Here is a 23,839-nt window from a genome sequence, read left to right on the forward strand (position 1 = left end):
AACCAGATCTTGTAGTACATCCATGTAATGACACGTTTGCTTGCATGTGAAATATATATACATTGTTGTCTTGAGGTACGAATCACACGCTCAGCATAGGACGCTTTTGTTTCATTCTGGGTGGCATAAGAGGTGACGCCCTTACTATGTAAATAGATTTTCACTTTGTTGTTATCAAATTCACGGTCTTTATCCGACCTAATGATCTTTGGCAAAGGCGCCGTTGTAAACAGTTTCCTAATGGCTTTGACCACAGAGTGAATGCCTCCGTGGTCTAATGGTAGAGCGTCCGCCCGGAGAGCGGAAGGTCCGGGGTTTGATCCCCAGCCGCGTCATACCAAAAGACGTTAATAGATGGTACTTGTTGTTACCCTGTCTGGCGCTCGGCATTAAGGGGCTAAAACAATGACTGGTCGGCTCGGAGTCAGTATACTGTGTCTGAGTGGGGTATTCATGTTAAACTGCGGCATGGTATCTCAGTGTGCTAATGGGCGAATAGGCATCTTGGGAAGCAAGCCACTTCATAATGAAATTGCCCCTCCTTATTCACAATATGATAGAGTTTAGTGGGTCCAGAAAAGGAGACTGGGTGGTTTGTATTAAGATGAATACCAGAAAAATACACCTCTCATCCTTCAGCGGGCATGATGAAACTCTAACTGATAATAACTCTCTTTCACTACAGGTATTTATATCACACGCTTCACTTCAGGCGTAGTGCAGCCGCCTCATTCAAGAGTTTCAAACATTCCCGCAACGTTGATCTATTCATAACACTGACTACCCCGACATTACCAAACATGTATTTATGTATTGTAAAAAGACTCAACGACAAAGAAATATTCTGAGTCTATTATTGATTTACTTGATGTGACAACTTTTTCTAGTATCTGGAACGATGATGACGATACCTTTCTGTCCTTCTTACTTGGCGGTTGCCAACAGAAAGTACTATGGCAATTCAATTCAACCTATGGACAAATATAATGCTCCGAGTAGGTAAAACTGTTAAAATGTGAAAACACCTACTAAGAAACATTATTTGATAACGATGTGAAACAACCTGTACATACAATATATCAGGTGTTATTTATATATATACATTTGTAGAACATTGTAATATCTCATATCAATGTAACTTCATCAATTGAAGGAAATAATAATAATAATAATAATAAAGTAATAATAATATAGTTTATTAATGTGTCATGTGTACATAATACACCTGGCCATTACTGGCCTAAAAGACACCTAAAATTATACAATCAATAAAATACATAAATAACTCTCACGCAAGTTCAACCTAGTCACCGGTTCACACACCTTAGCATAGCACCCCCCATCACACGCATTGTTCATTATGACCCACACACATTCAATCATGCACAAGTTCACCGTGTCAATCAACCATTCTTTATTCAATCTGCCCAACCCTTCCTAGCACACACCCATATACGCCCCAAGTCACACCATGTCACACAGTCATGCATATACTTTAATCCAGTCATTCTGTTTATCCCCGATCCCCTTGGTCAGTCTGTCATATTTCAAATTTTCTACTTAATCACCTTCTCTCACAAATAATATACAACGTTTGAAACACAAAATTATACGTAAGGATATTGTTCACTAAACACAGATATTTTTATATTATGGTAGTTTGGATAGACACACACTACTAATCTACTTAATCACATTCTCTCACCAATAATGTACAACATATGAACACAGAATTATACATAAGGATATTGTTCACTTAAAAACAGATATTTTTATATTATGGTAGTTTGGATAAGCACAAACGCCTTTTGCTGTACATAGTGTGCAAACATTTAGATAACTGGTACTGAATGTTGTCATTTTTAAGAAGCCACAGAAACTTTTCAAAATTTGAAAATTCAGTGAAATTTGTTTCTTGTATTTTAGCTATGTTAAATATAGATAGTCTGTTATCTTTATAGAAGTTGCATTCTACAACAAAATTAGATTCGTCCTCTATGGCTTGCTTGTCACAGAGAGTACATAGTCTTTCTGATAGAGGAGTGATGGGCTTGGTATATCTTCCACATTCTATATTAATTGGCAGGTTACCACAACGCAATGATGCTAATACACTTCTATATTGCCTTGGTAGAGACATTTTAACATAATGGCATGTTTCAACTTCTTGTTGAAATAATCTATAAGTTCTTAACTTGTTTCCATTTGAATTATTTTTGTCATTAAATAGATCTGAATACCACTTCTCTCTGTCTTTCTTATCCAGCTCCTGCAATGCTTGATCAAGGAACACTGGCCGGCTTGTGTTATTACAGTAATCATATACAGTCTGGCCTCTATTGGTGAGAGCAAGCTTTTCAACCATGACCAAAACCCTGTAGTCCCATGATGAGTTCCGCCTTACTGACCACCTGTGAATGATACCTATTATTGAATCTGGTTCGGCTGTGACAGCTCTATGAAAACATCTGAACACTTCAACTTGAATCTTAGTCTGTTGATTGCTCCATCCAATATCACCTCGTACAGCAATATTTGAGCTATTTTTCCGAACACCCAGGAAAAATCGACAGGCTTTGTTTTGTATATGGTTAATTTCTTTATAAGTGTTCATACCCCACACACTGGCGCTGTAGTTGAGGACAGGTTGAACATAGCTGTCAAACAATTGAGTAAACACTTTATGACTTAAACCACCCATGTTGTTGAACTTGGCTAGCACAGCCCCAAGGGCTCTATTTGCTGATTTACAAATTTCAGTCACAGTTTTTTTGTAATGACAATGCTCATTCAGCCACATGCCCAGATACCTGTATTCCATACAGTAATCAATATTGATTTCACCACAAGTAAACTGATAAGTTCCCATAGGGATAGATACAGGTCTGCAATGCATAATCTTTGTCTTATCTTTGTTTACTGCAAGTTTCCAATGTTTAGACCAGTCAGCGAGACCATTAAGAAGCTTCTGCATGTTATATTCATCCGGAGCTATGAGCACAATATCATCAGCATACAGAAATAGTGAAATGTTCAAGTTATCAATATTAATACCACATTTCAGGTCACTGAATTTATCTGCCAAGTCATTTATGAACATTGAAAATAAAGAGGGCGACAAACAACAGCCTTGTTTCACACCCATGGAGACATCAAACCAATCAGTTCTTTCTGTATTGACCTTTACACAACATTTCACTCCCTGGTACAGAGACTGAATGGCTTTGAGTATAATTCCTTGGATTCCAAATTTTTGTTTCAGTTCGAAGCAAAGTAAATTTCTTTGTACAGAGTCAAATGCCTTTTGCATATCAATGAAACACACAAATGTTGAGAGCCTCGACATCTTTCTGTTGTATAATATTTTTGTTAAGGACTGTAAATGTTCTTGACAGGATCGTCTCTTAATAATGATGATCTATCTATCTTCAGGCTTACTGTAGCCAGGGGGCACGGGTGGCCCAGTCGTCTAAGGCGCCGCGATTCCCTGTGCAGGGTTGCGTCCCTTGAACACGCCAGAAACCTATGATTGTGGGTTCGAATCCCGGTTCGCCCCGATTATGTTTCTAGGTTTGTCAGCACCATACCCGTGCTCGTAGGTTTCACCGAAGTGGTAAACGTCTGAGACCTGCATCACTTCGGCTTTCCTCCCACATTAAGCTTACACGCCGTGATATAACTGGAATACTGTTAAAAGCGGCGTTAAACCAACTCACTCACTCACTAACTGAAGCCTGCCCATTCAAGAGTTTCCAAAACGTTGACCTATTCATAACACAGGCTACCCCGACATTGTCCAACAACCTGTCCTCTCCATCGCGACCGCCGGCGAGCTAGTTTTAGCGTGGAACCTGGAAACATGGTGCAGAACACCCCTTTTCCTATCATCAGAGCACAACCATATGTCTATTCAATGTTTTAATTCACTTACACACAGTGCGACACAGACCACATAGTGCGACACAGGCAATGAGTTATGAATACACTACGTCGTATTATTCTGTTGACGTACATTTTATGGCCATTTGATGAAAACCAAAAGAATTAAAAGAATTTAAATGCCGCGTTGTAGCGCTCAGGTACATGTTGACACCGTTTGCTTGTTTGTGTCCCCACTTTTATGAAACCCACGAGCAAGGGTATTGTGCGGATAAAGCCAGAATCATAATTTGGGCGAACCGGGATTCGAACTCAAGATCGCAGGTTTCTGGCATGTCTAACGGACGCAACCCTACACAGCGAATTGCAGCGCCTTATACGACTGGACCGCGGTGGAGTCTTCTTTCGCCTACAGTGCACTTTACCAACAGTCGCTTTGCCTACAGAAATTGTAGCATGGTGTGGTAGTTTGCCTACACTAATAATAATACGTACAACCCTAACTGAAAAATGGATTAGTCCATTCACTGTCTCGTTACAGGTTAAAAATTTCAAACAAACATACTGTAACAGTATATCAAGATAAATGTTTTAACTCTCTGGTCTTGTTATGTTCTTACAATGTATTTACCTGAGTATCTCTCCTGAGAAGAGAGAAGAGAGAAGGCAGCATGTAATTAACAACAAAGTATGATATCAGTAACAACATTTAATCAAGCATGAAGTCTCAGTCATACAAGTTGATACTGGTTAGTCCAAACATGCAGCTACAGTGAGTAATAGGGATTATGGATTCAAACTGGAGTTTAGCTACAGTGAGTAATAGGGATTAAGGACTCAAACTGGAGTTTAGCTACAGTAAGTAATAGGGATTAAGGACTCAAACTGGAGTTTAGCTACAGTAAGTAATAGGGATTAAGGACTCAAACTGGAGTTTAGCTACAGTAAGTAATTGGGAATAAGGACTCAAACAGGAGTTTAGCTACAGCGAGTAATAGGGATTAAGAAATCAAAGTGGAGTTTAGCTACAGTAAGTAATAGGGATTAAGGACTCAAACAGGAGTTTTGCTACAGTGAGTAATAGGGATTAAGGATTCAAACTGGAGTTTAGCTACAGTGAGTAATAGGGATTATGTATTCAAACTGGAGTTTAGCTACAGTGAGTAGTAGGGATTAAAGACTCAAACTAGAGTTTAGCTACAGTGAGTAATAGGGATTAAGGACTCAAAGTGGAGTTTAGCTATAGTGAGTAATAGGGATTAAGGACTCAAACTGGAGTTTTGTTACAGTGAGTAATAGGGATCAAGGACTCAAAGTGGAGTTTAACTACAGTGAGTAATAGGGATTAAGGACTCAAACTAGAGTTTAGCTACAGTGAGTAATAGGGATTAAGGACTCAAAGTGGAGTTTGCTGCAGTGAGTAATAGGGATTAAGGACTCAAAGTGGAGTTTAGCTACAATGAGTAACAGGGATTCAGGACTCCAACTGGAGTTGAGCTACAGTGCGTAATAGGTATTAATGACTCAAACTAGAGTTTCGCTACATTGAGTAATAGGGATTAAGGACTCAAACTAGAGTTTAGCTGCAGTGAGTAATATGTATTAATGACTCAAACTGGAGTTTCGCTACATTGAGTAATAGGGATTAAGAACTCAAAGTTGAGTTTAGCTACAGTGAGTAATAGGGATTAAGGACTCAAACTAGAGTTTCGCTAGTGAGTAATAGGGATAAAGGACTCAAACTGGAATTAAGCTACAGTGAGTAATAGGGATTAAGGACTCAAACTGGAGTTTCGCTACAGTGAGTAGTTGGGATTAAGGACTCAAACTGGAGTTTCGCTACAATGAGTAATAGGGATTAAGGACTCGAACTGGTGTTTAGCTACAGTGAGTAATAGGGATTAAGGACTCAAACTGGAGTTTAGCTACAGTTGGTTATAGGGATTAATGACTCAAACTGGAGTTGAGCTACAGTGAATAATAGGGATCATGAACACAAACTGGAGTTTAGGTACAGTGAGTAATTGGGATTATGGATTCAAACTTGAGTTTAGCTACAGTGAGTAGTAGGGATTAAGGACTCAAACTAGAGTTTAGCTACAGTGAATATTAGGGATCCAGGACTGAAACTAGAGTTTCGCTACAGTGAGTAATAGTACTTAAGGACTCAAACTTGAGTTTCGCTACAGTGAGTAATAGGGATTATGGACTCAAAGTGGAGTTTAGCTGCAGTGAGTAATAGGGATTAAGAACTCAAAGTGGAGTTTAGCTACAGTGAGTAATTGGGATTAAGGACTCAAACTGGAGTTGAACTACAGTGAGTAATAGGTATTAATGACTCAAACTGGAGTTTCGCTACGTTTAGGAATAGGGATTAAGAACTCAAACTGGAGTTTAGCTACAGTGAGTAATAGGGGTTAAGGACTCAAACTGGAGTTTAGCTACAATGAGTAATAGGGATTAAGGACTCAAACTGGAGTTTAGCTGCAGTGAGTAATTGGGATTAAGGACTCAAACTGGTGTTGAGCTACAGTGAGTAGTAGGGATTAAGGACTCAAACTGGAGTTAAGCTACAGTGAGTAATAGGGATCAAGGACTCAAACGAGAGTTTAGCTACAGTGAGTAATAGGGATTAAGACTGAAACTTGTTTTTCAGCTACATTAAGTAATAGGGATTAGGGCTTAAAATGGGAGAGCTAAAGTGAGTGATAGGGATTAAGGACTTATACTGGAGTTTACTTACAGTGAGTAATAGGGATTTAGGACTCAAACTGGAGTTGAGCTACAGTGAGTAATAGGTATTGATGACTCAAACTGGAGTTTCGCTACAGTGTTAATAGGGATTAAGGACTCAAACTGGAGTTTAGCTACAGTGAGTAATAGGGATTAAGAACTCAAACTGGAGTTAAGTTACAGTGAGTAATAGGGATTAAGGGTTCTAACTGGAGTTGAGGTACAGTGAGTAATTGGGATTCAGGACTCAAACTAGAGTTTCGCTACAGTGAGTAATAGGGACAAAGGACTCAAACTGGAGTTTAGCTACAGTGAGTAATAGGGATTAAGGACTCAAAGTGGAGTTTCGCTATAGTGAGTAATAGGGATTAAGGACTCAAACTGGACTTTCGTTACAGTGAGTAAAAGGGATCAAGGACTCAACCGAGAGTTTAGCTACAGTGAGTAATAGGGATTAGGGACTCTAACTGGAGTTTAGCTACAGTGAGTAATAGGGATTAAGGACTCTAACTGGAGTTGAGTTACAGTGAGTAATAGGGATTAAGGACTCAAACGAGAGTTTAGCTACAGTGAGTAATTGGGATTATTGACTCAAGCTGGAGTTTCGCGACAGTGAGTAATTGGGATTAAGGACTCAAAGTGGAGTTTAGCTACAGTGAGTGATAGGGATTAAGGACTCAAAGTGGAGTTTAGCTACAGTGAGTGATAGAGATTATGGACTCAAACTGGAGTTTAGCTACAGTGAGTAATAGGGATTAAGGACTCAAACTGGAGTTTAGCTACAGTGAGTAATAGGGATTAAGGACTCAAAGTGGAGTTTAGCTACAGTGAGTAATTGTGATTAAGGACTCAAACTAGTGTTTATCTACATTGAGTAATAGGGATTAAGGACTCAAACTGGGATAGCTATAGTGAGTAATAGGGATTAAGCACTCAAACTGGAGTTTAGCCATAAGATATGGAGGAAAATCGAAGTTTCATGGCAACGAACACGAAGGCAAAGCTGCCAAATCAGGACTAAAATTAGAAGAAGTAATCATCAACCTACCTATATCAAAAAACGAAATTGAAAGTATCACAAAGGAGAAAATCTTCCCAAAGTGGCAAAATAAGAGGCCGCACTAAGTCGATTCCTACTGAAGGTAATGGGAGCTCATTAGTAACAGCCACTGGTTCGTAACACGGTAGTCAAAGTGCACTGTAGGCGATAGTAGACCTAACCCTGGACCACCCGTTCCCTCCTCATCTGGAGGGGTGAAACAACAACACACACTAACTCACATACAAAGTCAAGTTACCCCGAATATTTATGCCATTTAACAATAAATGTACTAAAAGCAGATTCCATCGCACGCTTCCTACCATGTAGTCACCATGTGTTTATGAATCACTTTGCAAAAATTAAGCGAATCATTTGAGTTTTTGAGGATCCACATGGTGCTAGTTCAACTTATCTAAACTACTTTTTGCGAATAGAAAAACAATCCATCATGAGTGTACTCCCGATAATGGTTAATCATTGAGTCAGGGATGTGGTGGTACATTTCTTGCACCCAACAATATGTATATGTATATATAATTTGAATTAAAGAAAACTCCTCGTCAGAATTAAGTCATTATAGTATTCTGTTGAGATCAGCGCTGTAGAATCCAAGTTTATTCAGTTTTATACAACACAGGTGAAAACATTATTTCTTTACAAGGCTGTAAAGCTGGAAATTAATGCGAGCGTGAGCGACTAACGGGATCGGGTGACTTGCTTGATGCACGTCATTGATCCCAATTGCGTTGATCGATGCTCATGATGTCAATAACTGGATTGTCTGGTCCAGACTCGGTTATTTACAGACCTCCGTCACATAACTGGAATATTGCTGAGTGCGGCGTTAGACAACAAACCAACCAACCGAATCATAATGTGTGGCGATATGTATGATTTGTTTGCTTTGACAGTAGAAACATATGCATGGAGTGCATGCTATGTTTTAGATAGCGTGACGGTATGCATGGAAATTGATTACAGCTGATGTTAACATCTTGTCATCAACTTGGAACATATATTTTCTCTAGAAATATCCCAGTATTCTCACATAATTGATAAATCCGATAAAAGTTTCGATGAAAAATACTCCTTCGAAGTATATGAACAATTGCATCCATGCATTGTGTGGCGCATCTGCTAGAATATTCCTTCCGCGTCGGACACAAGTTCTGTCCTTGACAATCTTTCACCTGCTTAATGTGTGTACTATGCAATGTGAGTACACGGTACTAAGGCGCCTTAATTCGCTGTGCAGAGTTGCGTCCCTTAGTTGTGTCAGAATCCAAGGATCGCGGCTTTGAATCTCAGATTCACTCATTATTTTTCTAGGTTTGTAAATAATCGAGTCTGGACCAATTGGGATACGATGTCATGCATTAACCAAGTAGGCGAGCCTGAACACCCGATCCCCTTAGTCGCCTCTTACGACAAGCATTGTCCTTTTACGGCAGGCATGGGTTGCTGAAGACTTATTCTTACGCGGATCTTCATGGGTCAGTTGAAATACTTTTCAAAGCACTCACTCATTTCCTCAATACACATTAGTGAGTGTGAGCGAGTTTGGTTTTACGCCGCTTTTAACAATATTCCAGCAATATCACGGCGGGGGACACCAGAAATGGGCTTCACACATTGTACCCATGTCGGGATTCGAACCCGGGTCTTCAGCGTGACGAGCGAACGCTTTAACCACTAGGCTACCCGACAGCCCCCAATACACATTAGAATAGGAATGCAATGCATATACATATATATATTTATTTTATGTGTATAGATACGTATATGTATGTATGTATGTATGTATGTATGTATGTATGTATGTATGTATGTATGTATGTATGTATGTATGTATGTATGTATCCTGTTTAACACTACATGTAATCAATTTTCATCTTAAAATGAACCGTGGCATATACTATCCAATGTGAAACACGTTTCCTATCCTTACAATCATAGCTGCATGAACGAAAAAGGCTACCCAGCCAAACAATACAATCGCCATACTAATCTTCACCATTGACATGTGTACAAGGGAACAAGTATTCACATGGGTGGAACACTCACATATCAACTGCACATTTCCGACGCTCAATACGTAGGCGGCTTGGGAACACTGGTGACTTTTAAAGCCAGGATGTTGATAATGTTTATATAAATGCTCTTGCGTGTCGGCTAAAGGTCGGTTGACTCGAACTTTGCGTGGCCCAATCTAGTGCACAAAGTTCGTATCAACATGTTATAACAACGTTATATTCACTGTGACAATCCCCGCCATCACGACATGAGCTGTAATAAGTGTACCAGTGTCCTCTGTTTCCTTGTGTGGGTCCTCCATGTTGGTGAGTAAAAACGCCTACAGCGGTTCTGACAATGGTCCGTTCATATCACAATACTACGACACTGCCATCACATGAATTGTTTGCGTTTTGTCGATATATTTATTGATACCCAACGTTACTTAATGCTGTTTATTTGTTGTTTAACGCCGCACTCAATATATCAGTTATATGAGGCGGTCTGTAAACAATCGAAGCTGGACCAGACAAACCCGTGATTTATTTTATTACCAACGTCCCACAATGTTAAGGGAAAGTCACCAAGCCTAAAATTCCGACCCATTAAGTATATATCATTTTTCATGTTTCATTATTAACATATCATGTTTTATCGCTTTGAAATCTGTATTTAAATACAGTGAACAGTGACATGAATAGATATGCACACATGTTATGCAGTATGCCCTCAAAAATTCATGTTCTATGACTCACAAAAGTCACACAAGTTGACTCAGGCATACTTATACGTCGGCGTACTTATTTCACCATAACATGCAGCGCTACAACGGCATGTGCCCCTAAAAAGACGCTTAAACAACACAATCGCCATATTTGTACCGCGACATACATCACACAATGACAATAGATCTGGGACACTGTGCTCGTGGACCTTTCACTTTTAATGTGAATTGTCAGCCATTGAAGGTCGGACGTTGGGAGTTGTTAAACTAGGTCAGTGTTGTAAAATGTTTGACAAGATATTGATTAACAAAACACTCGGCGCTAAGTGCTACGTGTACGATTTCATAATGTTACTATGACCCAAAAGAACCGTAAGGATTTGAAGGAAGTATTTAATATCAACGCCAAACAATAAACAATCCGTATCATCCGACAAAATACATTTCATTGGGCGTAAAAGGCAAAAAATTGTGTTAATTTTTAATAATATTGAAAATAAGCGATGACACCATTTTCGCGAAAAGGGTAAGCATGTCCTGCCCTACCGATAGCTAATGACAATCACGCAATTAGCATTAAAAAAATAGGTTTGCGTTGCTTGACGCTGTAGTCAGTATTCCTGCCTATAAAAAATGCGACCTGTTTAAGTTAAGGAACAGAAAATCCAGTGTCGCTATAGCGCATTTACTGATTTTATTGAAGCTAAAATCGATAAGAAAAACTGCTATAAATCAGAAGGATAATTAGAGAAATAATGCACATGGGCTAAACGGTTCTATGCCCGCCCAATCAATTAATTATATTCTGATCAATTAATAATGTTCCATGCTCACACAATTAAATGATAATGTTCTATGCTCGTCCCGTAAATTAATAATATTCTGTGCTCGCCCAGTAAATTTGGTCCTATGGTCGTTCAGAAGATTAGTAACGGCCTATGGTCGTTCAGTCAATTTTAGTGTTCTATGCTCAGTTAGTAACTTAATAAGATTCTAAGCTGGTTTAGTCAATTAATAATGTTCTATGCTCGCCCAGTCAATTAACAATGTTCCATATGCTCACTCAGTAGATAAATAATGTTCTATGCTCACTCAGTTAATAAATAATGTTCTATGCTCACTCAGTAAATAAATAATGTTCCATGCTCACTCAGTAAATAAATAATGTTCCATGCTCACACGGTAAATAAATAATGTTCCATGCTCACTCAGTTATTAAATAATGTTCCATATGCTCACTCAGTAAATAAATAATGTTCCGTGCTCACTCAGTAAATAAATAATGTTCCGTGCTCACACGGTAAATAAATAATGTTCCATGCTCACTCAGTTATTAAATAATGTTCCATATGCTCACTCAGTAAATAAATAATGTTCCGTGCTCACTCAGTAAATAAATAATGTTCCGTGCTCACACGGTAAATAAATAATGTTCCATGCTCACTCAGTAAATAAATAATGTTCCATATGCTCACTCAGTAAATAAATAATGTTCCATGCTCACTCAGTAAATAAATAATGTTCCATGCTCACACGGTAAATAAATAATGTTCCATGCTCACTCAGTTATTAAATAATGTTCCATGCTCACTCGGTAATTATATGATGTTCCATGCTCACTAAGTAAATAAATAATGTTCCATGCTCACTCAGTAAATAAATAATGTTCCATGCTCACTCAGTAAATAAATAATGTTCCATGCTCACTCAGTAAATAAATAATGTTCCATGCTCACACAGTAAATAAATAATGTTCCATGCTCACTCAGTAAATAAATAATGTTCCATGCTCACTCAGTTATTGAATAAGGTTCCATGCTCACTCAGTAAATAAATAATGTTCCATGCTCACTCAGTAAATAAATAATGTTCCATGCTCAGACAGTATATGAATAATGTTCTATGCTCTCCCAGTAAATGAATAATGTTCTATGCTCTCCCAGTAACTAAATAATGTTTTGTTTTTACGCCGCCAGTTGGTTAAATTCTGTGCTCGACCAGTCAGTGGGATTGGGGTACACTCCCCCATTCAAGAAATTGTGATTACCCAAAGCTTCTATGCGTCATGGTGTTAAGACTTTTAAGACAGTTCATATATTTCCGTAGCCCTTCCCTGAAAGGACAGCCGGTCATTTGTAAATCGTTCTCGCTTGCTTGGGAATGCACTTAAGATTATCCCCAATTTTATGACTGATATCAGATCAGTCTCGACCGCAATGTTAGCTCAAAGTATCAGCCAATAATATTTCTCATTTCGTCAAGTGGTATTTCTTTTCTATCAACACGTGTCCCATAATGTGAAGTAAGCTGCCTGTTTTTCATTTGTTGTGCTATTCTCGGGCATTTAGTTCACTGTTCGAGGTCAGGTCGTGACAAAACATTGAAATACACTACCGGGCAAAAGAAAGTATACCCTACGATTATGCTTGTCGTAAAAGGCGACTAACGGGATCGCGTGGTCAGGCTCGCTGACTTGGTTGATACATGTAATCGAGCCTAATTGCGTGGATCGATGCTCATGATTTCAGTCATCACTGGATTGTCTGGAACCAACCAACCATCAAATGCCATTTATTGTTTTTTATATGTTTAGACACCATCGGGCATGGGTGGACACTTTCTTTTGCTGCAAGACAAATCCGAACTGCCTGGCCAACAAATGTACACACCCATGTTTGATGGTGGCTTGAAATGAAACAAACAAGAAATGCTTATTCGATGGTGAGGTATTTGATACATGTATCATATACGATATAACATGCATCATATCAATGGGTGTCACAACTAATTTGCGTCTACGAAATTAGAAGTAAAATTCAAACGGGGCTTTCAACAATGAGTGGAGCTGTAAGACTTGAGTTGGATACAGTTATAGTCTATTCTCTAGGGCCTGTTAGGCAGACGAATAGTTCGTATAATACGACAACCGTTTTAAGGGCTGGTAAATTGTTATCAGAAACTAGATTTACCCTCCCAATTGGAGACACAGCAAACGGATACAATTTGAACAGTTATATAAAGTTGACAACTGTCATCGATCGGTTGTGTTGTGTTCTAATCACGATAGTCACGTGAAGGAAACTACTTCCAATATGGATTCCTGCAAGTGTTGGCTGTGGTCTTGTTACCCTGTTTGTCGCTCGGCATTAAGGGGTTAAATCAAGGACTGGTCGACTCGGAGTCAGTATAAAGTGTCCGAGTGGGGTATTCATGTTTATCTCAGTGGGCCTATAAATCGGTATCAGTCTGGACTAGTACAAGCAGCCACACATACAAACACGTGCATGCACTTCGCTGTGTAAGTGCAATGATATTAGACGCGACGTTAAACCCCATTTCACCTGGCCTATTATATATATATACTGGACCAAATTAAAAACTTCACAATCCTAAAATCTTAACATTTTGACCAGTTATCATTGTGGGCCCTTATTGTGTATCTAAACAGTAATGGCCACGTATTGTCTTCAGATAACACCCGTTTTTGTGCAGGTGAATCGATCAAAATCATGTGCACAGCACTATAGTGACAAAAGTGGTTTTTCACGTGCAACTGGTCACGTGGCCACAATACCGCATATGTTTTCAGCCATACTTGTTAGCAGTCATTTACAAAAAAACAAAAACACAAGAAAACAAAAGTCTTTACGGCCATTTGTCACACCACGCCTTTCAAATGTTCAACGTGAACGTGCCATCGGCATGTTGCAGACGGGAACGTCCGTAGCTGAAGTCGCAAAGACGATGAGTTGTAGTCGACGGACTCTTTATGATTTACAGACGCGTCTACAGCAAACGGGTACCACCGCTGATCGCCCTCGGCCAGGTCGACCACGTGTGACGTCACATGCAGAGGATCGTCAGATTGTCTTACGTCACCTCCGTAACCGATTTTTGAACTGTATAGGGGTAGACTGAGTGCGCAAACTGTTCGAAACCGTCTGAGAACTGCTCACCTTCAAACACGACGGCCATACTGCGGGCCGATTCTGACTCAATTACACAGACTTCAACGTCAATTGTGGGCACAGCGACACTTACGATGGACTCAGAGGAATTGGAATCAAGTCGTCTTCAGTGATGAGTCCCGATTTAATCTTCGATTTGCTGATGGTAGGGCGAGGGTGTGGAGACGCCGTCATGAACGTTACGCCAAGTGTTGTGTACAGGAAGTTGACAGATTTCGAGGTGGAAGTGTCATGGTGTGGGGTGCTTTCTGTGGCAATGCACGTTCCAGGCTTCTTGTCATCCGTGGCAACCTCAACGCAGCTGCTTACCGCGACCAGGTACTGGTTCCAGAACTTCTGCCTTTTATGACAGCACATGGACCCAGTTTGATCTTCCAACACGACAATGCCAGACCCCACACAGCAATTTTGACAAGGAATTTCCTTCAGAATGCGGGAGTCGACGTCATGGACTAGCCGTCAAGGGCTCCCGACCTCAATCCCATCGAACACGTCTGGGATGCTCTTGGCAGAAGTCTGCGCACTCTCCAGAACCAACCACAGAATTTGCAAGATCTTGGCACCATTTTGCAGCAACAATGGCGTCGTTTTCCCAATCATGTGTTCACAAGCATCACAAGGTCCATGCGGAGGCGTTGTGTGGCAGTTGTCAACGCACATGGTGGCCATACACGCTACTGAACTAGTGTGCCATCAGATTCTCATGTTTGGGACTTATGACTTCAAACTGTTGATGTTATTACCGAATACCGTAGGTGCTTGGAACAAATTATGGTTACCACCGTTAATTAAAATCCCCCTTTCCACATAAATGATTAAAAATTACCTTCTCTGATACATTTGTCCGTTGTATATCATATATGGGATTACTTTTTTAAATGTGAATGACAGCAAGCGCGCCGTTGTCGTCGCGATAATTAATCCGCCGACGCATAAACTCGTCCCCACAAAAAAACGTGCCGGTGTTGCGTTACACATTTGCCCCCGAATAAAATAAAAGTCTAAAGCTAATGGGCTTCAATTGTTTGAATTTATCATCCATTTACAACAAGGGCGCCGTTGTCGTCGCGAAAATTAACCCTACGACACATAAACTCGTCCCCACGAAAAGACGCGGTACATATGTGCCCACGAATAAAATCGCCTCCAGGAGAATTTTGAACACACACACACACACACACACACACACGTATACACTCACACACTCGTCCTACAACACACAAACACACACACTCGCCCTACCAAGACGCGGTACATATGTGCCCACGAATAAAATCGCCTCCAGGAGAATTTTGAACTGGCGACATGAAGTACACTTCCCCACAAGTCACACACGCACGCACATACACACACACACGCCCCACCACACACGCTCCCACTCTCTCTATATCACACACACACACACACACACACACACACACACACACACACACACACACACACACACACACACACACACACACTCGCCTCACCACACACGTTCCCATTCACTCTCTCACACACACACAACCAAACACACACACACACTAACTTATACACTCACACACTCGTCCTACAACACACACACTCGCCAACACACAGAGAGTCTACCTACCACACATACCACCCCCACCCACCCCCACCCACCCCCACCCCCCCCACCCCCCACCCCACCCCCCGCCTCCCGCAAGGAGAATTTTGAACTGGCGACATAAAGTACACTCCCCCCCCCCCACACACACACACACACTGGCTTGACCACACACACACAGACTCACACAGTGGCCCCATGGTACACACTGAAACTGCATGAATATTGCTAATAGTGTTTAACATTTGTGACTGTATTGATTATTTTCGCCTTTCAGATGGAGCTAGTTTTCTCAACAAGCCAAGCAACCTAACCATAAAGAAAGGAGGGATTGCAGTATTTCCATGTAAAGTTGAAAATTTAGGTAAGAACTGTTTCTGCCTATACTCTATGAGGACCAATACGTAGTGTAGTGGAGTGAGCGTCTGCCCGGAGAGGGAAAGGCCGACCCATGAAAATCCGGGTTAGAATAGGTCTTCAGCAACCCGTGAAAGGCGACAATGCTTGTCGTAAGAGGCGACTAACGGGATCGGGTGATCAGGCTCGCTGACATGGTTCATGCATGTCATCGTATCCCAATTGCATGGATTGATGCCAATCACTGGATCGTCTGGTCCAGACACGATTTTGTACTGACCGCCGTCATGTAGCTGGAATATTGCTGAGTGCGGTGTTAAACAACAAACGGAGTTGGCTATTATAGTGTATTCCACTAACTGGCGCTCAGTGGTGCTCTTATAAAGCGCCATAGATCACCATATAGAGCGCTAGGATATCAAAAAGCGTTAATGGATCGCTGTCTGATATATAACTTATCTCCATGATCGTCGCCCGCCTGTCGACTCTCCTGCACAAAGATCCGAGGCGCTCCGCCGAGAATGTCCGAGATCGCCATTAGAGCGCTACTTGATCGCCAATGTCGTAATCAGAGCGCTACTTGATCGCCAAGGTCGTAATCAGAGCGCTACTTGGTCACCATGGTCGTAATCAGAGCGCTATCGTATCACCTTAGAGCGCTGCCGATCGCCACGAAAGACTAGGACCTTCCCCTCTGCGGACCCAAAATGCGGCGATCGGTTCGCAATAGGATCCCATTGAGCGCTAATTGAGTGCTAATGGATCTCCATAGGTCGCCTAGATCGCTATCGCTATCGGAGCGCAGATAGAGAGCCATTTAGATCGTTTCCTGATCGCCTTGGGTCGCACAAGGAGCGGAAACTGATCGTGCAAGATCCCCACATGGGGTTGTTTGGTTACGATCAAGGGTCTTCAAGTCGCTATCGGATCGCATAGATCGCTATTGGATCGCAACAGGAACGCTATCTCGTCGTAGTCAGATCGTAAGTGCCCCTAGATCACCGAAAAATGAGGAGACATATGGCGCTCACTCAGAGCGCGTAGAGCGCAGTAGAGCGTCGCCTTGAGGAATAGAGGTATTACTTACATTAACACTAATCCGACCAATCATGGATCGCAGAGGCACGCGAGATCAGCTTAGAGAGAGCCGAAGTCGTCAGTCTGAGCCAATTAGCGTTATTGTAAGCTGCGCCCGGTAAACTGCATTGTTGCCAATGAGGGCGATTATTACAGTCTGCTGGCTCCAAAGAAGAACGACGGATTGAAAAAAAGACTCAAAACCGGGAATAGTCTGTTAAATGTCAATACGGTACACGCAATACCCTGTACCCAACAATATCTGCTGTTTGTTATTTTTGTTCCCACCACTAGCAAAAGTCGTTTTAAATACTATCATGTCATGTGTACAGGGTGAGTGAGTGAGTGAGTGAGTTGGGTTTAATGCCGCTTTTAACATTATTCCAGTTATATCACGGCGTGTCAGCTTAACGTGGGAGGAAAGCCCGAAGTGATGCAGGTCTCAGACGTTTACCACTTCGGTGAAACCCACGAGCACGGGTATGGTGCTGACAAACCTAGAAACATAATTGGGGCGAACCGGGATTCGAACCCACAATCATAGGTTTCTGGCGTGTCCAAGGGACGCAACTCTGCACAGCGAATCGCGGCGCCTTAGACGACTGGGCCACCCGTGCCCCCATGTGTACAGGGAATGATGGTATAAGGGTCGTCTCGTGGTAATTTTAATCGCAATCACGTTATCTGTCCAAGTTGACATCTTGAACAGAGGGGTGTACAACGGTAGGAGGAACAGCGCAGACATGTACTGCACGTGCTACACAGCACATGTCGTTGTTGACTGACAGGATGCGCTACTCAGCAGATGTGAAACAGGGGATTTTTTAAAGTGAATGATTTATTTTAATGGGAAGCAGAAAGAGGAAAACAATTTCATGTCATTTATACATACTTGAAACGAGCTTCTAAAGATCTTGGTATGTCTCATAACAAGCTGAAAATGTTGTCAGTCGACGGGACTGATAAATTAGACATTTTTAAGGGAAAAAAATCAAGTGTGACGCGCAATTGTAAAACTACTTCCAGAAAATAAGTACATGTCACTAAAACTCTTGAGGAAATACATTGAAATTGAATCAAATGTAATTGTTACAATCTATGGCAAGGTACAAAAATATAAGTGGTAAAAATAGGACTGTGCTAGGTGAACGATCTGACATCCTTCGTCTCCGAAATCCTTATCTGCGAACTATCAAGCAGAAACGTGAATACGGCTATGAGCCTGTTTTCAATAATGATGTGGGTAAATGCCTCTCACACAGCCTGCCGTCAGGATGTATCTGGGGACTGTAAGGAGTCTGGGAGAAAGTTACAATGGGAAAATGGGAAAGACATCGTTCTCCATGCTGGCTGTGCCTGGCAGCGTTTTCTCCCTGGTTGTGACCTCGTCGTTCGAACAGGGCTACCACGTAGAAATGAACGGCAAGGTATTTCTTGAGTGGTTAAAAAATAAACTGGTCCCTGCCTTGTCTGTCAAAACCCTTTATATCATGTACAATGCACCATAAAACAGTTTGCAGGGTCTAGACTGCAAGGCCCCAGGGGTTTAGAAGCCTCAAAGGGGGTATTGTGACGTGACTACACCATCTTCCCGAGGCAAGAGAGGTAACTGACTTTAAAAGTCCAGTTTCCACCCTTGCCGAACTAGTCTGGAATTCATGGGCTCTATCGTAGCGCCACCAGTGGCTATTACGAGTTATGTCCCTTCTAAGCCTCTCCTTTAGACCAATCAGATTCCACCTCTCGTATCACTTGCATTTACTTCAAACAAAACTGGCGCCCAGTCAAGACGATCTGATCGATAATCAAGGTCTATGCTGTGATAAAACGGGTCTTCCATCGCGCAATGCGTGAGCACCTTGATTCAAAACATGAAAAGATTTGGAAAATATCTGTTGACAACGAGTTGGCGGTGCACATGCTTTACGGATCCTGCAATCGACCGAAATCTGATTGACAGTTTACGAACCGGATTTCGATTTCGTTGCGCGATTTTGATTGGACTATGCATAGACCCGTTAGTCCAGCCAAAATGTAACGCCATAATACCAGCCTAGTTCGGCAAGGGTGGAAACTGGACTTTTATAGTCAACTCTATTGCCTTGTGGCTGATGTGGCTACAACAGATAAACATGACCTCTTCTGCCAGGGCTACAAAACCACAACTCTATGAAGTCATCAAATCTAACAAACCTGAGCCCTTGTTTATGGCTGACAATAACATCAAAGGTCAAGGTCATGCCTTCTTACGACATCCCCCTTACCACTGTCATCTGAAACCAATACAATTAACATCGGGTATCGTCAAATGTGACGTTGGACGACTGAACACAACGTTTGATTTTCGGGATGTTGAAAAGCTAGTAAATGAATCCCTTGTTCAGGTAACAGTGGAGACATGGCAGCGTTGCGTTACCAAAGTCAACAACGAGATAGCGTCAGGATACGTGATGGACTTCAGCAAACAACAGTCCCACCTACAGTTGCGACAATCAGCAGCGATGCAAGCAATTCCGACGACGAGGGCTGTGACATGAGCGAGTCGGATTACGATAAAAAAAAAAAAGACGACCTCTCTTATACCATCATTCCCTGTACGCATAACCTAGTTTCTTAAACCACTTTATACAGAGATGGTAATTAAATAACAAACTGCAATTATTGTTGGGTACAGGGTATTCAGTGCCGTGCACCGTATTTGACATTTAATAGCCTATTCTCGGTTTTGAGTTTATTTCCAATTTTGCAATTCATCATTCTTCTTTGGAGCAAGACTGTTTTTCTTCGTAGTGGATGACACGCCGTCATGCAGAAGGACAGAGCGTCGTTTCTTAGATGTCCTAATAATTTAATATGTCATCTGTCAGCATTTTAAGCCCCGCTACCCTTTGTTAAATAGTATGTTGAGTCGACACATTATACCTACTGCTCAAGTGCATCGTTTTTTCTCAATGGGGTCGGTGGGACGTGGGGTTCTCTCGAGGCTCGATTTGTAACTGATAAGTGTCGATTCCTAAATTGAAACAATATTTAACCCAGCAATCTGTACGTTAAAGAATTTAGAGTGAAACCATCAAACAACCAATAAGTGGTAAACAATTAACAAATGTTTTACACACTTAACGAGCTATATAAATCAACACAGATTACTGCACCGCAATTACAATGCCAGTATACATTAGATCTGTAGCACAATATTCAATGGCAAAATATAAAATGATGGCAGCGGTAATAGGTTCACAGGTTTATCATGATCAGCTTGTAGTAAGTATTTATGGCAATTAAAATAATTAAAAAAACCAATTTACACTGACAACGAAACTGATTAACTAAACCAGAACAAATATACAAGCAACTGTTTGACAGTAATGAAAACGAGTAGCTAAATCAACACGTTGACAAGATATTGCATTGTCAGACAATTAAGTCGGCTTCTACCAACCAACACCCAAGAGTTGAATAGTGGTAAATAAAAAGGGTCTGTCCCTAAAAAAAGTTACTTGGACAAAACAAATAGACCAAAGCCTTATAGACTGAAGTCTCAGTTACTTAGACTGGCCAAGGAAATACTAGACATCAAGGTGTGTGTGTGTGTGTGAGAGTGTGAGCGTGTGTGTGAGTGTGAGCGTGTGTGTGTGTGTGTGTGTGTGTGTGTGTGTGTGTGTGTGTGTGTGTGTGTGTGTGTGTGTGTGTGTGTGTGTGTGTGTGTGTGTGTGCACCACTTGAACCCCTCCTCCTATCCCTCGGATCCGCCACTAAAAGCCATATTATATCGTCAATATGATATCCTTAATATCATTTTACAGTAATCAGTACCACATATGATCATAGTTTCTTTTGTGATTGAGTATATAATGAACTGATGCCCTCTAACCTATTATTTGTTTGCACTTTCCTCCAGAGACGTCAGACCGCGTTGCCTGGTTTTCTATTACGTCATCCAAACTACTGTCCTTGGATGGACACTCCCTGAGTTCGGACAATCACGTGATTGTGATCATCGACCCGATTGGTGGATTCCAGCTCCATATCAACAACGTCACATTACATGATAGTGGGATGTACAAGTGCATGGTGACAACTGACCCTGTCATGGAGCAAACTTCTGTGCTGCGTGTTATTGGTAAGGTACACGAAATGAAGAAATACATTATCAATTTGTTTATATTTGAGGGTGTTATTTAATATTTGATGCCCGGAAATTTCATTTTGAATTTGTGGCATAAGAAGGAGGTTTCAAATGTCAATTTTTTAACGGGAAATGGTATCCTTTCTTTTCCATAGCTCTCAAAGGGATAAGATAGCTCTGTGACGAGTTATGCCCCTTGTACCAGGATCCTATGATCCAGGATCCGGGATTATTATGGTCCTTGGTCTTTGTCATTCAAGTTATCGTTGGTTTCACCACTGCGGTATTTATATACACACAAAATGACATTATCCCGGCCTTACCAAAAGTTCACTTATGCGGACATTCGTTAATCGGGACGATATTGCTCGTAACGTGTGGATGAAAGAGGTTTGATTGTGTACTCAGAATTCGGTGTACTTTCAGACAGCAAAACCCCAGGGAAGAGAAGGGTTCCTACGGGTGGAAGGCGAGCCAGGAGATCAAGTCGGGACAACCGAGGTTTACCCTCTAAAAACAAGTCCACAATACGGAGAAGAGCATAGACATTTCAATCATCTTGCCAAACGATATCAAGTGCATAATATGTATATGATGGACATCTCATTTTGCGCCCTGGCTGTGTATGTACGGGAGCCTTTTAGGGCTATTTGGTTTTTTTTTCTTTTGTCTTGACAATTCAAGATACTAACTTGAAATTCCGAGATACATACTTAGTTGAAATTTTAAGATAAGATATTAAGTTGAAAATTCAAGATGATGATCTTGAAATTTCAAGATAATAAGTTGAAATTTCAAGATGATGATCTTGAAATGTCAAGAAATTAAAAAAAATAAAAAACACAAAAAAACACACGGCCCTAAAAGGCTTCTGTATGTATGTACATTTATGTCATTTTTTATTCCAGTATTGTCACACCAATTCAGCATATGTGCCCGAGAGGACTGAGGACCGACCGTTTGATGTTCAGGGGGTTAGGCGTTTTAAGAAAAAATATATAAGAGTATCGTGTAAAAAAATGTTCTGCTCCCTATTTCAGAGTAAAATAAACAATGTGTTAAAGCAGCGAGTGAAATGATATTCCATCGCTAACACAAATCCCACTCTATCTAAATTGTTAAATGGAAAGACCCAATGCTGATCGAGTTTCAATATTGTATTTTCCGATCTGTTCTGTGATCACATGACATATGTCTCGCGAAAGAACAACATGGCGGCGGTCCGATTCCTAGTGCAGTGATCTGCGTATATATATATATATATATATATACACAGTTCGCAATATCATGTGACATCTCGATAAACCCCATGAAAGCGAGCGTGGGCTTGCCGGAGTGAGTGTGAGTGAGTGAGTGAGTGGTCTTTCAGTTGTATCATGCCGTGATGGCTTCATGTAGTAGGATAGCCCATACTGTTTCAGGACGAAAGCGTTTACCATGTTAGCCGTACAAGATTGAATTGCAGAAATGATAACTCATTTACCTATAATCACCACTGACCATATATTTGGTGTTGTTTATATGTGTTTAGATGTTAAACCAGGACCACATCAATACACTAGTTTGGAATTGATTCAGATCAGGTGCATTTGTTCATCCGTATTTGGTAAATTGTTTGCCGTGGTTTATTTACAGATTTATTTTCGACAGTCTGAAGCATAATTATATTTTTCAAGAATTTTTTTATTAAAATCCTCGTCTCTCCAGGAATACCAAATGGTTGATCTCTAAGGTATAAGAGGCGTTTGAATTATGCGCCTGGAAAAGCTTAAACACCGATTATTAAATACCTGGGCGGTTGGGTAGCCCCTTGGTTAAAGCGTTCGCTCGTCACGCCGAAGACCCGGGTTTGATTCCCTCCACTGGTACAATGTGTGAAGCCCATTTCTGGTGTACCCCGCCGTGATATTACTTGAATATTGCTTAAAGCGGCGTAAAACCATACTTACTCACTCACGAAATGTCTCGATATGAATTAGTCATTTAAATCGCATTCTGTATCATTTGTTGAAGAAACACCTTTGTTTGTGTTGAAAATGTGCCATACAGGAAATGGAATGAAATTATAAAACATGTTTTGTAACTGTTCCATGACAATAGTTCTTTTTCTCTTTCGGTTGCTTCTTCTCCTTATTGTGAAGCCCATTTTCCATTTTCCCCCGCCGTTATAGTACTAGCATGTTGCTAAAACGGCGTAAAACCATACTCATGCTTCTTTTTTATATTGATTGTCAGTATTCATTATATCCAAGTTTTGCTGTCTAATGTTTAAACTATGATATACAACCGATTTATCCTTGTGATGTTTCACATGATATGTGGTTTTACGTGTTCATCAAATAATCGG

At 40.9% G+C, this 23,839-nt stretch overlaps 1 protein-coding gene across 1 annotated transcript; it reads left to right on the plus strand.

The window, feature by feature from the left end:
- The first annotated feature begins 9,805 nt into the window (after positions 1 to 9,805).
- Positions 9,806 to 23,575, plus strand: LOC139457667 (palladin-like). Its single transcript, XM_071239020.1, has 4 exons — positions 9,806 to 9,993; positions 16,207 to 16,293; positions 21,265 to 21,486; positions 21,919 to 23,575. Exons 1-4 carry the CDS (start codon positions 9,936 to 9,938, stop codon positions 22,035 to 22,037), a joined length of 486 nt encoding a protein of 161 aa, XP_071095121.1. The 5' UTR covers positions 9,806 to 9,935; the 3' UTR covers positions 22,038 to 23,575.
- Positions 23,576 to 23,839: the final 264 nt, after the last annotated feature.

This window comes from Haliotis cracherodii, unplaced genomic scaffold, assembly GCF_022045235.1.
Source record: "Haliotis cracherodii isolate W230 unplaced genomic scaffold, xgHalCrac1.p SCAF_12, whole genome shotgun sequence".
NCBI lineage: Eukaryota > Metazoa > Mollusca > Gastropoda > Lepetellida > Haliotidae > Haliotis > Haliotis cracherodii.

What these genes read in the sequence shown, in the direction of transcription:
- LOC139457667 (XM_071239020.1), top strand. Translation starts at nt 9,936, where the DNA reads ATGAGCTGTAATAAGTGTACCAGTGTCCTCTGTTTCCTTGTGTGGGTC. An exon ending in TGTGTGGGTCCTCCATGTTG is followed by an intron (nt 9,994 to 16,206) that starts GTGAGTAAAAAC and finishes TTCGCCTTTCAG; the next exon opens with ATGGAGCTAGTTTTCTCAAC. An exon ending in TTCTGTGCTGCGTGTTATTG is followed by an intron (nt 21,487 to 21,918) that starts GTAAGGTACACG and finishes GTGTACTTTCAG; the next exon opens with ACAGCAAAACCCCAGGGAAG.